Source organism: Bombina bombina, chromosome 4, assembly GCF_027579735.1.
Source record: "Bombina bombina isolate aBomBom1 chromosome 4, aBomBom1.pri, whole genome shotgun sequence".
In the NCBI taxonomy this organism is placed as follows: Eukaryota; Metazoa; Chordata; class Amphibia; order Anura; family Bombinatoridae; genus Bombina; species Bombina bombina.
This window is the reverse complement of record NC_069502.1, coordinates 774200684-774217023: the sequence shown is the minus strand read 5'-3', so window position 1 is coordinate 774217023 and position 16340 is coordinate 774200684. Positions and strand designations below refer to the sequence as shown.

At 38.7% G+C, this 16340-nt stretch overlaps 1 protein-coding gene across 1 annotated transcript in view; it reads left to right on the top strand.

Moving 5' to 3' along the window:
• LOC128657846 (pecanex-like protein 2) overlaps positions 1-16340 on the top strand; it is a 629457-nt gene that overhangs the window by 509333 nt on the left and 103784 nt on the right. The window contains 2 exon segments of the mRNA XM_053712268.1: positions 14366-14596; positions 15500-15609. Coding sequence (XP_053568243.1) covers positions 14366-14596; positions 15500-15609 — 341 coding nt within the window.

The following is a 16340-nucleotide window of genomic DNA, read 5'->3' as shown; positions in this document are numbered from 1 at the left end:
AAGCCTGCAGAAGTCTTCATCCAAACGGGCCGAAGTCCTCTTCGAAGCCGGCAGAAGTGGTCCTCCAGACAGGCAGAAGTCTTCATCCAGACAGCATCTTCTATCTTCATCCATCAGGTGCGGAGCGGCTCCATCTTCAAGTCATCCGACGTGGAGCATCCTCTTCGTTCGACGTCTTCTTGAACAATGAATGTTCCTTTAAATAACATCATCCAAGATGGTGTCTCTTAGATTCCAATTAGCTGATAGAATTCTATCAGCCAATCGGAATTAAGGTTGAAAAAAATCCTATTGGCTGTTGCAATCAGCCAATAGGATTGAGCTTTCATCCTATTGGCTGATCCAATCAGCCAATAGGATTGAGCTTGCATTCTTTTGTCTAATTGGAATAGCCAATAGAATGCGAGCTCAATAGGATTTTTTCAACATTAATTCCGATTGGCTGATTGAATTCTATCAGCCAATTGGAATCTAAGGGACGCCATCTTGGATGACTTCATTTAAAGGAACATTCATTGTTCAAGAAGACGTCGAACGAAGAGGATGCTACTCGTTGATTGTCTTGAAGATGGAGCCGCTCCGTGCCGGATGGATGAAGATAGAAGATGCCGTCTGGATGAAGACTTCTGCCCATCTGGAGGACCACTTCTGCCGGCTTCGAGGAGGACTTCGGCTCGCTTGGATGAAGACTAGACATGTGCGATTCGATTCGGTCCGAATCGAAATTCAGACGAATTTGTCCAATTCAGAGATTCGGATCGATTTTGAATTTCTGAATTGCGGTAGTGCCGAATCTACCGAATAAATCCGAATCGATTTGAATTTATTCGGTAGATTCGGATGGATTTGGATGGCCGTGTATTACACTAGTATTGTACAGTATACTAGTGTTATTACACATCCCAGCACATCCCACTTAACACTGACCGAAAATCCGAATCGATTCGAACCGAATTGAACCGAATCAAACCGAATTTTCCACGAATCCGAAAGAATCCGAATGAATCCGAAATGAATTCATTTGATTTCTTCCGAATTCGAATCGATCCAAACCAAAATTCGAATCGATCCGAACCGAACCGAATTTTTCGAAGCTGCACAAGTCTAATACTTCTGCCGGCTTCGATGAGGACTTCTGCCGCTTCGTTGAGGATGGATGACGGCTCTTCAGAAACTGTAAGTGGATCTTCGGGGGTTAGTGTTAGGCTTTTTTAAGGGTTTATTGGGTGGGTTTTAATTTTAGATTAGGGTTTGGGCTTTTGAAAAAGAGCTAAATGCCCTTTTAAGGCAATGCCCATACAAATGCCCTTTTCAGGGCAATGGGGAGCTTAGGTTTTTTAGATTAGGTTTTTATTGGGGGGTTGGTTGTGTGGGTGGTGGGTTTTATTATTGGGGGGTTGTTTGCATTTTTTATTTACAGGTAAAAGAGCTGATTTCTTTGGGGCAATGCCCCGCAAAAGGTCCTTTTAAGGGCTATTTGTAGGTTATTGTAGGCTAGGGTTTTTTTTTATTTTGGGGGGGCTTTTTTATTTTCATAGGGCTCTTAGATTAGGTTAATTAGTTTAAATATTTGATAATTTATTTTTTATTTTTGTAACTTAGTGTTTATTTTTTTTGTAACTTAGTGTTTGTTATTTTTTGTAACTTAGTTGTTAGTTTTTTGTAACTTTGTAATTTGTAATAGTAGATTTAAATAATTTGAGTTGGGTTAGATTTTTAAATATATAATATAGTTAATTTAATTAGTAGTTTAATGTAATTTTAGTATAACAGTTAGGATAGATTAATTATTAGTTTAATATAGTTTAATGTCATTTTAGTATAACAGTTAGGGTAGGTTAATAAATGGTTTAATATAGTTTATTGTAATTTTAGTATAACAGTTAGGGTAGATTAATTATTAGTTTAATATAGTTTAATGTCATTTTAGTATAATAGATAGGGTAGGTCATTATTAGTTTAATATAGTTTAATTTAAATCCAAAGGTAAGTCTTGGTCCATGTCCATAATGCTAAATAAAAAAATCCCCAAATTGTAGAAATGTTTTAAATACACTGTCACTTTAAGAATTTTTAATACCACAATTTGGCTGCCAGAATTCTCTAAAACGATCGTATAGTAGATTGACACTGAAGAAACTGAAATTCAATGACGCCGCTCTGCTCCGTGAATATCCGACAGCAGAGTGAAGTCACATGATCGGCAGAGAGGGGAAACTACGCAGCAAGTAAAAAGCGCGCGTGTTTCCCTCTGCCTACAACATAAGATGCAAGTAGCTGCAGCTGGTTTCAAACTCAAGCAGTCTGTCAATTAGCCTGTTCTAGCTAAGCAAGCAAAGAAAACCAACTGCCAAATTTTAAGTTTACTCATAAATCCCTGTATAAAACATAAGCTACACACATACTAATAAAGTATTTCAACAAAATTAGCCCAAAGAGGAAAAACGTCCCAATAAAGGGAAGATTAACCCCTACTCTCAACTGCATAATATGCCTGCCCACTGCCAAAGAAAATCCTGTATAAAGGATTTTTAAAATGTCCCCCTCTACTGCATATGACATATTCTTCTGAAGTGCAAGTCTCCAACACCTAGAAGACAAAAGCACTTACCTGCAGTCTAGCTGTCCGGCAGGAAGACCGCTTACAAGGCGTGAAAGGACACATACTCCTTACATAGACCTGTAGAAAAAGAAAGAACAGAGTAACCAACTCTTGCTTTCTGTACCATGGGCAGCAATGTGTTAGGAAACAAAACAATGACTACCTGACAACTTCCTAACTGCTTAAAAGCCACCACTACTCTACTGAAGAGATTGATGTGGACTCAGCTAGACCTAAATCCTTGCTTGGAGGGAAAAGTACCCGAAAAAGGAATTTATTTCTTCAGACACCAAATTTCACGTCCTCCATTGACAGAGGCAAAGATAATTACTGGGGGTTATGTGTAGGGGAGTGACACTTAACAGCTTTGCTGTGGTGCTCTTTGCCTCCTCCTGCTGGCCAGGAGTGATATTCCCACTAGTAATTGAATGACGTTGTGGACTTTCCATATCTTAGAAAAGAAAAATAGTTTTTCTTCTCTAACTCATTATACCCATTTCCCTTTAATTTATTCAAAGCAGACTCATCAGCTCCCCCTTTTTGGTCATTTGACCATCTATCTTTCTTATACAATACACTCTTCCTGAAAATTCCCCTTCCTATTACATACTTTTTCTTTTAATTTCTTCACTTTCTAACTTATTCTCTTCACTTCACTTCCCTTTTTTTTCTCACTCACTTTTACCTCCCACTTTACTTTCTCTTTTTTTACTCAGTCTTTTTTGTCACTATCATGGAAAATTTGTAACACAGCACAAATAGAAATCACCTAACACTTCAGGTAAACTCAGAGAAAAAAAAGCCTCCAGTCACAAAATAGACGACACTATGGGGCATATCTATCAAGCTCCGTATGGAGCTTGAAGCTCTGTGTTTCTGGAGTGCCTTCAGGCTCGCAATGCAGGCTTAGATAGCAGTATTGTAAGATCATCTGTTCACATCTCTTAAGTGAACATTTATAAGTGAGGCACAAAGAATTATACAAGAATTGAACAAGGATTGGACAAGAGATGAGGCAAGTTCTGTTGTTATACTGGATTTTATCCACTGTTTGACTATTTTGTAAAAATGCTAAATATCTTCATATTCCTTTGTCTGTTTAACAAACTACTTTACTCAATTGCTCCTTACCCCTCACCACCTGCACTGCTCATTAGCCCATCTCTCTTAACCTCACCTTAATTTTGTATTCATGAACTTCACACATTCCTAAAGACTCTCTCTCCCCTTGCAATTCATCACAAAAACAGTCTCACTACTACAAATCTGCATCTCATGTCACTCTCCCTCTTGCTCATACTAGCTGCTGGTGACATCTCCCCCAATCCTGGTCCCCCACAACTTCCTTGCACTGCACACCCATGTGTGTCCTTCAATAGACTTCAAAAACAAAACTCTGGTAACCTTAATCTTATCCCTCTTGCATCTAGAGCCACCACCCCTTCACTTGTGCACTCTCCCTCCTTCTACCCCTCACACTAAACTTCACAGAAGAATCAAGTCATTAGATCAGCAACAGCTCGCTAGCTCTCTCAAACCTCTTCTCTCTTCCATCCCCTCCTTTTCCTGTCCTGATGAATCCATCTGCCACTATAACTCCACCCTTACATCGGTCCTTGATAACTTGGCCCAACCTACCATAACTCGGAAAACATACACTCATCCTCAGCCCTGGCATACTCCTCTGACACGGTACCTATGCAGATGTTCCCGTACTGCTGAGCGACACTGGATGCAATCTCTGAGTTCTGCTGACTTTCTTCACTATAAGTTCATCTTGAACTCTTACTATTCTGCCCTTAATCTATATAAGCAACATTACTTCTCCACTCTTATCTCTAATCTTTCTTCAAACCCAAAACGTCTGTTTTCCACATTCAATACTCATCTCCGCCCACCCCCACCTCCCACTACAACTTTTCTCTCGGCCCAAGATTTTGCCAGCTACTTCAACAACAAAATCGACTCCATCGGAAATGAAATCAGCTCTCAACATGCTACAGGTCTCTCTCCCCCTTAAAAGCTCACAATCATCCAAAACCCACATAGCCATAAATTTATCTCTTTGGCCCAGAGGATGAAGTTTCTGCCCTTATATTATTCTCTCACCTTACTACCAGTCCCCTCGACCCCATCCCCTCACAACTACTCCCCTCCCTCTCTTCTACCCTTACCCCTATACTCACACACAACCTCTTCAACCTCTCCCTCAGCACTGGTATAGTTCCCACATCTCTTAAGCATGCATTAGTCACACCTATCCTCATAGAACCTTCTCTCGATCCAACCTTCCCATCCAACTACCGCCCTATTTCCCTACTACCTCTTGCCTGAAAACTTCTTGAAAAGCTAGTATATGCACGTCTATCCCATTTCCTTGCACTGAACTCCCTCCTTGATCCACTGCAATCTGAATTTTGCCCCCTTTACTCAACAGAGACAGCAATTGTTAAGGTTACCAACTACCTACTTACAGCAAAATCAAAAGGCCACTTCTCTCTACTTATCCTCCTTGATCTGTCGGCAGCCTTTGATACTGTCGACCACCCTCTTTTGCTCCATACCCTCCAATCCTTCGGCATCTGTGACACAGCTCTCTCTTGGTTCTCTTCCTATCTGTCTAACCGTACCTTTAGTGTAGCCTTCTCTGGGGCATCCTCTGCCCCGTTACCTCTTTCTGTTGGGGTACCGCAAGGCTCTGTCCTTGGTCCCCTTCTCTTCTCAATCTACACGTCCTCACTAGGTTCCTTAATAAAGTGTCACGGGTTTCATTATCATATGTATGGCAACTATACCCAAATCTACCTCTCTGCACCAGAACTACCTCCTTCCTTGCTAACCCGTGTCACTAACTGTCTCTCTCATATCTCATCTTGGATGTCCTCTCGCTACCTCAAGCTAAATCTCTCCAAAACTGAGCTCCTTATTTCCCCCCTTCTTCCAAAATTTCCACCCCCTATGTCTCTATAACTGTTGATAACTCCATCATTACCCCAACCTCACATGCCTGATGTCTTGGGGTCACACTGGACTCAGATCTTTCTTTAACTCCTCACATTCAGTCCTTGGCTAAAGCCTGCCGCTTCCACCTTAAAAACATCACTAAAATTAGACATTTCCTTACACAAGACACAACACAGATTTTAATCCACTGTCTCATCCTTTCCCGCTTCGACTACTGCAACTCTATCCTCTCTGGCCTCCCTAGCTGCTGCCTAGCTCCTTTACAATCCATAATGAATGCCTCTGCCAGGCTCATCTTCCTTGCACGTCACTCTTCATCTGCTGCACCTCTCTGACAATTACCTGTCTTGTCCCTACCTAATCATCGGTGTCCTTTAGCTTGGGTATTGATTTCCAACAGTAATTGATGATTCCGTGGACTCACCATGTCTTAGGAAAGAGAACAACATTTATGCTTACCTGATAAATGTATTTATTTCTTGACATGGTGAGTCCATGGCCTGCCCTTGTTTTCAGACAGTTTTTTATATAAACCTCAGGCACCTCCACACCTTGTGTTGCTTCTTTTTTCTCCATTTTCTTTCGGTCGAATGACTGGGGGTTGTGGGAAGGGAAGCTTTGCTGTGGTGCTCTTTGCCTCCACCTGCTGGCCAGGAGTCATATTCCCAACATTAATTGATGATTCCGTGGACTCACCATGTCAAGAAATAAATAAATTTATCAGGTAAGCATAAATTTTGTTTTTGTGCAGACTTCGTCCTGTGAGATGCTACTCTCTTTTGTTACATGTTTTTGGTATGCTCTGTTTTTTTCTTTTTGACTTTTGAAAATAAAAAAAAAGATAAAAAATTAGTATACATAAAAGATGGCACTTGTCTGTCCTTGTGGCTTCTCTCTTAAAGCTTCCCCATAAGTGTTCACTGTCATAGTGGCTATTCTGGGCAGCTGTCTCCCAGCCACCCATCTTGTCACTTGGTATTGCCGCTGCAGTAACTAAGTTTTCTAAATCTAAGAATCCTCTTTTTTCAGAACGTTAAGCCATGGCCCAGCCATGGAGGGCCCCTCCGGCTGGGAAGCAGGGATCCTTGGGAGCTGGAGCTTTCAACTCTGCAGCAGTATTAGTTTGCCAGTTTACAGGTGGAGCAGGCTGGTGCTAAATTTTGTCCCCCACTCCAAGCTCTTGATGACTTACAAGAGATTCTCTCACATGACTGTCTAGCGTTGCAGCGGCTGCACTGGTTATGAAGAAAGCATCAGGCTCAGCCACACTTGCGTGTCCGCAGTAAAAGTGGGTCAGGTTTAATGAGCTCAGTGACGATGCTGCAACACTTATCTGTATCCATCAGCACCTCACAGCATTAAAGTAGGCTGTTTGGCAAACTTGATGCACGGAGAACATTTAATGTGCAACCATCACCATTGACTGCATGCTCTGCCCTCACTCCTCAATAACTTTTTTTGCTCTGCTATATGTTGTGCTTTTGCACAACACATAACTTTCAACTTGTAATATGACAGGACGTTTAGCATGGTCGCAATATCTGTTGGCTGCGGACATCAATCCGCCTGATCGAATATGATCGAGTTGATTGACACCCCCTGCTAGCGGCCAATTGGATTGCAGGGGGCGGCATTGCACAAGCAGTTCACCAGAACTGCTTGTGCAATGTTAAATGTTAAAATGCTGTCAGCATTCAGTGATGTCTGGTGCATCATGTCTGCCAGTCTGCCAGACATTGATAAATCGGCCCCCATATCTTAAGAAGGATGTAAATGAGCTGTTCAAAGGAGGGCTACTTCAATGGCACATGGTCTAAAATTAAAACTTACAAAGAAAGACTCAGTTACCTAAATATGTATAGCTTAGAGGAGAGAAGGGAAAGAGGTGCAATGTGTAGGGTAGCAGGTTCATAAGATTATTGTGGAAGCACTTTACAGAAAGGGAGGTTGGTTAATGGAATAAACTTCCATTGTTGAGACTTAGAGGTAGATTTATCAAGCAGCAGATGCTGCAATCTACCCCTGAAGTTTCAGGTCCTCCTGAAACTTAAATTAAGAAGCAGTGGTCGTAAGACCGCTGGTCCTTAAAGATACACTGATCCCAATTTTTTTTCTTTTGTGATTCAGATAGAGCATACAATTTTAAGCAACTTTCTAATTTACTCCTATTATCACATTTTCTTCATTCTCTTGGTATCTTTATTTGAAAAGCAAGAATGTAAGTTTAGATGCCGGCCCATTTTTGGTAAACAACCTGGGTTGTTCTTGCTGATTGGTGGATAAATTCACCCACCAATAAACAAGTGCTGACCATCGTACTGAACCAAAAAATGACTGGCTCCTTAGCTAAGATGCCTTCTTTTTTAAATAAACAGCTAGATTAAAAGTTATGCGCGCTATAGGGAAATTAACGAACGCAACAAAAGTTGCGTTATTTAACCTCCTATAGCGCAGCCATTACAAGTTTTCAAACAGCCGGCTTGTGCGTGCGATATGGTGCTTTCAAGCTCCATACCGCACAAAAAACAAGCGCTGTTTTGACGTGCTCGTGGATGCTTTCCCCATAGACATCAATGGGGAGAGCGGGTCAGAAAAAAGTCTAACACCTGCGATCGCAGAAAGAAAAGCTCTGTAACGCAGCCCCATTGATGTCTATGGTGAAAAAAAAAAGTTACGTTTACACATAACACCCTAACATAAACTCCACGTCTAAACACCACTAATCTGCTGCACCTGACATCGCCGACACCTACATAATGTTATTAACCCCTAATCTGCCACCCCTGATATCACCGCCACCTAAATAAAGATATTACCCCAAATCTGCCGTCCCCAATATTGCCGCCACTATACTAAAGTTGTTAACCCCTATTCCCCTGCACCCCAACATCACCCACACTATAATAAATCTATTAACCCCTATTCTGCCGCTCCCCGACATTGCCACGTTTAAATAAAGTAATTAACCCCTAAACCTCTGGTCTCCCACATCAAAACAACTTAAATGAAACTATATTAACCCCTAAACCTAACCCTAACATAACCCTAACACCCCCTAACTTTAACATAAGTAAAATAGAGCTAAATTAAACTTACAATTATTAACTAATTCCTATTTAAAACTAAATACATACTTACCTGTGAAATAAAATCTAAGCTAGCTACAATATAACTAATAGTTATATTGTAGCTAGCTTAGGTTTTATTTTTATTCACAGGTAAGTTTGTATTTATTTTAACTAGGAATTCGTTAATAATTGTAAGTTTAATTTAGCTCTATTTTACTTATGTTAAAGTTAGGCGGTGTTAGGGTTATGTTACGGTTAGGTTTAGGGGTTAATATAGTTTAATTTAAAGGGACACTGAACCCAAAATTTTTCTTTCATGATTCAGATAGAGCATGCAATTTTAAGCATCTTTCTAATTTACTCCTATTATCAATGTTTCTTCTTTCTCTTGCTATCTTTATATGAAAAGAAGGCATCTAAGTTTTTTTCTTGGTTCAGTACTCTGGACAGCAGTTTTTGATTGGTGGATGAATTTATCCACCAATCAGCAAGGACAACCTAGGTTGTTCACCAAAAATGGGCTGGCATCTAAACTTACATTCTTGCATATCAAATAAAGATACCAAGAGAATAAAGAACATTTGATAATAGGAATACATTAGAAAGTTGCTTAAAATGTCATGCTCTATCTGAATCACAAAAGAAAAAATTTGGGTACAGTATCCCTTTAACTATTTACTAACTACCTAGTTAAAATAAATACAAACTTACTTGTGAAATAAAACCTAAGCTGCCTTACACTAAAACCTAACATTACAAAAATAAAAACCTACCCTTACAAAAAAAAACAAACACTAAAATTACAAAAAATAAAAAAACTACCATTACAAAAAATAAGAAACGAAATTATACAAAATAATAAAAATTATTCCTATTCTAATACTCTAATAATAAAAAAAAAACACCGTAAAATAAAAAAGCCTAATCTAGAATAAACTACCAAGGGCTCTTAAAATGGCCTTTTGTGTGCCCTTAAAAGAGCCTTTTGTAGGACATTGCCCTAACGTTAACTGCTCTTTTGCTACAAAACAAACACCCCCTAACAGTATACAAAACCCCACCCCCCAAACCCACAAAATAAAAATAAAGTAAAACCTAATCTACCCATTGCCCTGCAAAGGGCATTTGTATGGGCATTGCCCTTGAAAGGGCATTTAGCTCTTTTTCCTGCCCTTAAAAGGGCATTTAGCTCTTTTGTGAAATGCCCAAGCCCTAATCTAAAGATAAAAACTCACCCAAAATGAAAAAAAATACATTAACAAAAAATAGCAAACACATTATCAAAAATAATAAAAATTATTCCCATTCTAATACCAATTAAAAAAAAAAAACACCCCAAAATAAAAAAACCCTAATCTAGAATAAGCTACCAATAGCCCTTAAAAGGACCTTTTGTAGGTCATTGCCCTAAGTTAAATAGCTCTTTTACCTGAAAAAAAATACAAAGTCCCACTAACATTACAAATCCCCAAACCCACAAAATAAAAAAAACTATCTAAAAAGTCTAATCTACCCATTGCCCTGAAAAGGGCATTTGTATGGGCATTGCCCTTAAAAAGGCATTTAGCTATTTTGCTTTGCCCTGAAAATGGCATTTAGCTCTTTTATGAAAGCCCAAGCCCTAAACTGAAAAAAAACTTTAAAAAAACCCCCAAAGATCGACTTACAGTTTTTGAAGTCCCGCTTGAACAATCTTCATCCAGGTGGCGAAGTCCTCATCCAGGCGGTGAGAAGTCTTCACAAAATAAAAAAAAAAAACCCTAGCCTACAATAAAATACCACTATCCCTTAAAAGGGCCTTTTGTAGGACATTCCCTAAGTTAAACAGCTCTTTTACCTGTAAAAAATAAATACAAAGACCCCCCCAACAGTAAAACCCACCAGCCAACCAACCAGGCGGCGAAGTCCTTATCCAGGCGGCGAGAATTCTTCGGGCCTATCTATCAAGCTCCGAATGGAGCTTGAGAGCCCGTGTTTTTGGCGAGCCTGGATCAGGTCCGACATACCTTTGATAAATATCCCCCTATATCCAGATGGCCTCTTCTATCTTTATCCAGGTGGTGAAGTCCTCATCCAGGCGGCGAGGAGCCTTCATCTAGACGGCCTCTTCTATCTTCATCAAGGCGGCATCTTCTATCTTCATCCCGGCGGCGCGGAGCAAGTCCATCCTGAAGACATCCGGCATGGAGCATCCTCTTCATACGGTCACCGCCGTATACTGAATCTTTATGCAAGGTACACGATTCAAGATGGCGTCACTTGCATTCCTATTGGCTGATTTGATTTATGAAATTGAAAACAGCCAATAGGATGAGAGCTTCTTAAATTCTATTGGCTGTTAAAATCAGCCAATAGAATTTCAGTAGCTCTCATCCTATTGGCTGATTTGAACAGCCAATAGAATTTCAGTAGCTCTCATCCTATTGGCTGATTTGAATTTCAAAAATCAAATCAGCCATCAGGAATGCAAGGGACGCCATATTGAAGCACGTACCTTGCATTGAAGATTCAGTGTACAACGGCGACCGTATGAAGAGGATCCTCCGCGCACAATGTCTTCAGGATGGACCTGCTCCACGCCGCTGGGATGAAGATAGAAGATGCCGTCTGGATGAAGATAGAAGAGGCCGCCTGGATGAAGACTTCTCGCCGCCTAGATGAGGACTTCGCCACCTGGATGAAGATAGAAGAGGCCATCTGGATATAGGGGGATATTTATCAAAGGTATGTCGGACCTGATCCGACAGTGCGGATCAGGTTCGACATACCTCACTGAATGCGGAGAGCAATACTCTCTCTGTATTCAGCACTGCCCCAGCAGCTCTTGTGAGCTGCTGGTGCAACACCACCCCCTGCAGACTCGAGGCCAATCGGCCACCAACAGGGAGGTGTCAATCAACCCGATCGGATTGAATTCCGGCAATGTGTGTCCTGCTCAGAGCAGGCGGACAGGGTTATGGAGCAGCGGTCTTCATAACTGCTTTTTCTGCTTCATAGCTGCTTCATAACTGCTTTTTCTGGGGAGCCTACAGGCTACAAAAAAAACTTGCAAAAAACACGGGCCCTCAAGCTCCATTCGGAGCTTGATAGATAGGCCCGAAGAATTTTCGCCGCCTGGATAAGGACTTCGCCGCCTGGATGAAGATCGTTCAAGCGGGACTTCAAAAACTGTAAGTGGATCTTCGAGGGTTAGTGATAGTTTTTTTTTTAAGGGTTTTTTGGGTGGGTTTTTTTTTTAGTTTAGGGCAGTGCCCATACAAATGCACTTTTTCAGGGCAATGGGTAGCTTAGGTTTTTGTTAGAGTTAGGTTTTTTATTTTGGGGGGTTGGTTGGCTGGTGGGTTTTACTGTTGGGGGGGTCTTTGTATTTTTTTTTACAGGTAAAAGAGCTGTTTAACTTAGGGAATGCCCTACAAAAGGCCCTTTTAAGGGATAGTGGTATTTTATTGTAGGCTAGGGTTTTTTTTTATTTTGTGTGGGCTTTTTTTATTTTGATAGGGCTATTAGATTAGGTTTAATTCTTTTTTATTTTCTGATAATTTTGTTTGTTATTTTTCGTAATTTAGTGGTTGTTATTTATTGTAATTTAGTCTTTTTTAATTTTTTTGCAATTAGATAGTTTGTAATTTTTATAGTAGTGTTAGAATTTTTTTAATGTGTATTTTAATTTAATTTAATTGGTACTATTAATTAAATTAATTGGTACTATTTAATTAAACTAGTTTAATATTAGTTAAATAGTTATATTACTTTAATTGTTAGTTTAAACTTAGTTTTTTTAATTTGACAGGTAAGTTTTAATTTAATTTAAGATAGGGAAATTCTAATTTTAATATAAAGTTAGGGGGCATTAGGTTTAGGGGTTACTAGTTTAAATTCGTTTATTGCGATGTGGGGGGCTTCCGGTTTAGGGGTTAATAGTTTAATTTAGTATATTTCGTTGTGGGGGCTTGCGGTTTAGGGGTTAATAGGTTTATTATAGTGGCGACGATGTCAGGGAGCGGTGGAATAGGGGTTAATAAATTTTATTAGTGGTGGCGATGTCAGGAGCAGCAGATTAGGGGTTAATAAGTTTATTATAGCATTTTCTATGCAGGAGGGCCTCGGTTTAGGGGTTAATAGGTAGTTTATGGGTGTTTAGTGTACTTTGTAACACTTTAGTTAGGAGTTTTATGTAACAGTTTTGTAGTGTAAAACTCATAACTACTGCTCTCAGATGGGGGTACGGATCTTGTCGTTTTAGGCTGTAACGCAAGCTTTTTAGCCTCACCACAAAACTCGTAATGGCAGCGCTATGGGAATCCCATGAAAAAACGTAATTTTTACGAGTGCGGGACTGACGTTGCGTTACAGGCTAAAAAGCTTGCTGTACAGCTATATCGACAAGACTCCTAATGGCTGTGGTGCTGTTTTAACACTGAAATGGCCATTTTTCAGCACAACTTGTAATCTAGATGAAAGATAACAAGAGAACAAAGAAAAATTGATAATAGGAGTAAATTAGAAAGTTGATTAAAAGTGCATGCTCTATCTGAATCACTAAAGAAGCATTATGGGTTCAGTGTCCCTTTAACTCATCTGCCACCTCTGAGGTGGCAGACAGTAATCATCCCGATCGGGATGATTGACACCCCCTGCAGCTGTGCAGGGGGCAGCATTGCACAAACATTTCACCAGAAATGCTTGAGCAATGATAAATGCCAACAAAGTATACTGTCGGCATTTGTCGATGTCGGAATTTGCTTCAATTTCTTGTTATCCATTTTTGAAGTAGCGGCAAAGTATTACTGGGAGCAAGCTTAACACATTGAGCCAATGATGAGGCATATATGTGCATCTACCAATTATCATCTAGCTCCCCGTAGTGCATCGCTGCACCTAGGTTTACTCTGCAAATGCTACCAGGAGAACAAAATTAATTTGATAAGTCAAAATTAATCTTCAATGATTCAGATAGAGCATGCAAATGTAAACATTCCAATTTCTATTTTCTAAATTGCTTTGTTTTCTTTGTAGTCTTTGCTGAAAAGCATACTTAGGGGCAGCAATGCACTACTAGGAGCTAACGGGTTATTGGTGACTGCACATATATGCCTCTTGTCATCAGCTTTCCCAATAATGCATTGCTGCTCTTTCAACAAATGATTCCAAAAGAAAGAAGAAAATTTGATAATAGAAGTAAACTGTGAAGTTGTTTAAAATCCTAAGCTGTATCTGAAAATTGAAAATAACATTTTGGGTTTCATGTTTCTTTAAAATTGTTTGTTTCATCTGATTCATGAAATTTTCATTTTGACTCTACTGTAACTTGATAGGAAAAAATGGCAGACTTGAAGGCCTATGGTTCTTCTTTGCCATCAAAATATATCTTTATGTACTGTATCTAGATTTTAAAATAACTGGTACTTATAACATTTATAGTTTTGTTTTGTTTATTGCTGATATATCATTTTCTAATTTGAGCATTTTTTCAAAATTACATGGCAGCTCTTCTTATCAATTGGATGGCAGAAAAAGAAAGGCCAAACTACCATTCAGTGTTTAGTGTAGCAGTTTTTATGTCTATACCTTATGGGTAAATAATACTATAATATTTTTTATAAATTTAATTTTAGTGATTTTATTATTGTTGTATCTAATGTGTACTTTATGTGATGGATAAATAGACATGCTTAAGACATTTTTTAGTAATGTATATTTTCTTGAACTTTTTTTTTTCTTTTAACTACAGAGCATAATATACTTCACAACTAATTCACCTAAGATCTCAGACTGGATAAAAGACGAATCAATACAAAAAGCTCTACAGCCATACACCAAATGGCATTATGTTGAAAATGACCTTGCAATGTTCAACATTAATGTTGATGAAGATTATATACCTTGTCTGCAAGGTATTACACGAGCAAGCTTTTGCAGTGTGTATCTGGACTGGATTCAATATTGTGCTAAAAGGAGAAAGGTAAATTTGAGGAGCCAGTACAATTGATTGAGTTTTACAAATAGTATGAGACGTGTGACTCCTAAATAAACAAGTTTATAATAGTATGAGTTATAGTTAGTAACAATGCAGGTTCAATGTAATTTTAACTGGAAGAAGCAAAGGCATTACATTCACTCAGTAGTAATGGCACCACAATGGTTCCTTGTGATAAGTCTATGCACAGTAATAGCTACATTATATATATATATATTATATATATATATATATATATATATATATATATATATATATATATATATATATATATATATATATATATCATTATTATTGTAATGTATTGTAAGTTTTGAACATGAGACTGTGGCTTCCTAACCTCCTTGCTAGTTAAATCACCTTGTGTTGATTGACCCGGGATGACTGACAAGCCCAGCATATGTAGCAGATGCTGCTTGCTCATCTCAAACCCAGGCAGAGAGACTTCCTAACTGGGAACCTAGTCCTCCCACATCATAATAAATGGTCTATATATTTTATAATTTTTTTTAACATAGGGTATGACTTAACAATACAGGTTTTATAGACCTTGTGAGCTCTGAAACTAAAGATGATATAATATAGCTGAAAAAAGCTGTAAGGAGTCCGTTGTGAAATACAGATTTTGAGTAAGGTTCAGATATGCGCCTTGTAATGATTGTATTATAGAAATAGAAAAATAATGAATAGCAAATTTATTTTTTAGATTCATTGTAGAACATGCCAGGATTATAAGATTAAGAAGTTTGGCATGGTGTAGCCTAGTATAAAGTTGGAATAAATCCTGCTGAAACACCTAAAGAACTTTAATGACTTTATAAATTATAAATCATGCATTCTTGTTTATATGTCCAAAATGTGATGTCAAAAAATTATTTTACTTTACAGCCAAATGTAATTGATTGTGATGAAGATTCTTCTCTAGTCACTCTTTGTTTTGGACTGTGTATTGTGGGGAGACGAGTTTTAGGGACTGCAGCCCATCACATGTCCTTCAGGTAACCTTTTTTATTTTTAAAAGTCATATAAAAAATGATTGCATTAAATTGGAAAGTCCACTGAATTCAAGCCTACAAACTATGCCATTTATTATTTATAATTAGAAATACTTACATTAGAACGACGGTAATCAGGAATCCAGGGAAGATTAGATAAGAATATCCTACATGGGAGGGATGCCTACTCAATAAATTTCCAGCCAGGAGTTTCTCCAATAGAACTCCAAGCCGTGTATATAGATCAAATGAGTCACTACATAGTAAAGTGTGATATAGGGACAAACCATATCTAACTTTACTCCTCTGCAGCAGCCTTTGTGATATTCTCAGCTTCTTACCTTCTCAGATTATTTTTTTAAATTAGGAGTTCAGTCTATCCAGAACATCCCTAGAAAAATTGAAAGAAAGGCACCGAAAGAGGTATAGCACCTTAGGAAGAAAGGGAATTTTAAGAGAAGTTATTCTACCAAGCCATGAGAGTTCTTAGGATTGAAGAAGCTGCTTGATTACATTCAGAGGTCACTCATATTTTTTTTATTTTTGACTATATTGAAATCTTGTCCTAGATACTGTCAGGGTGCCAGGAATCAGACTGAGATGAAACATGCAAAAATAATCACACCTTTATTAATAGCAAAAAATAATAAAAAGTCCACAAGTCAAACAACAAGCCAGAAATCAAAACCAGAGCTGGTAGTCAGACAAGCCGAGTCAGGAGCCAAAGCGAGTAG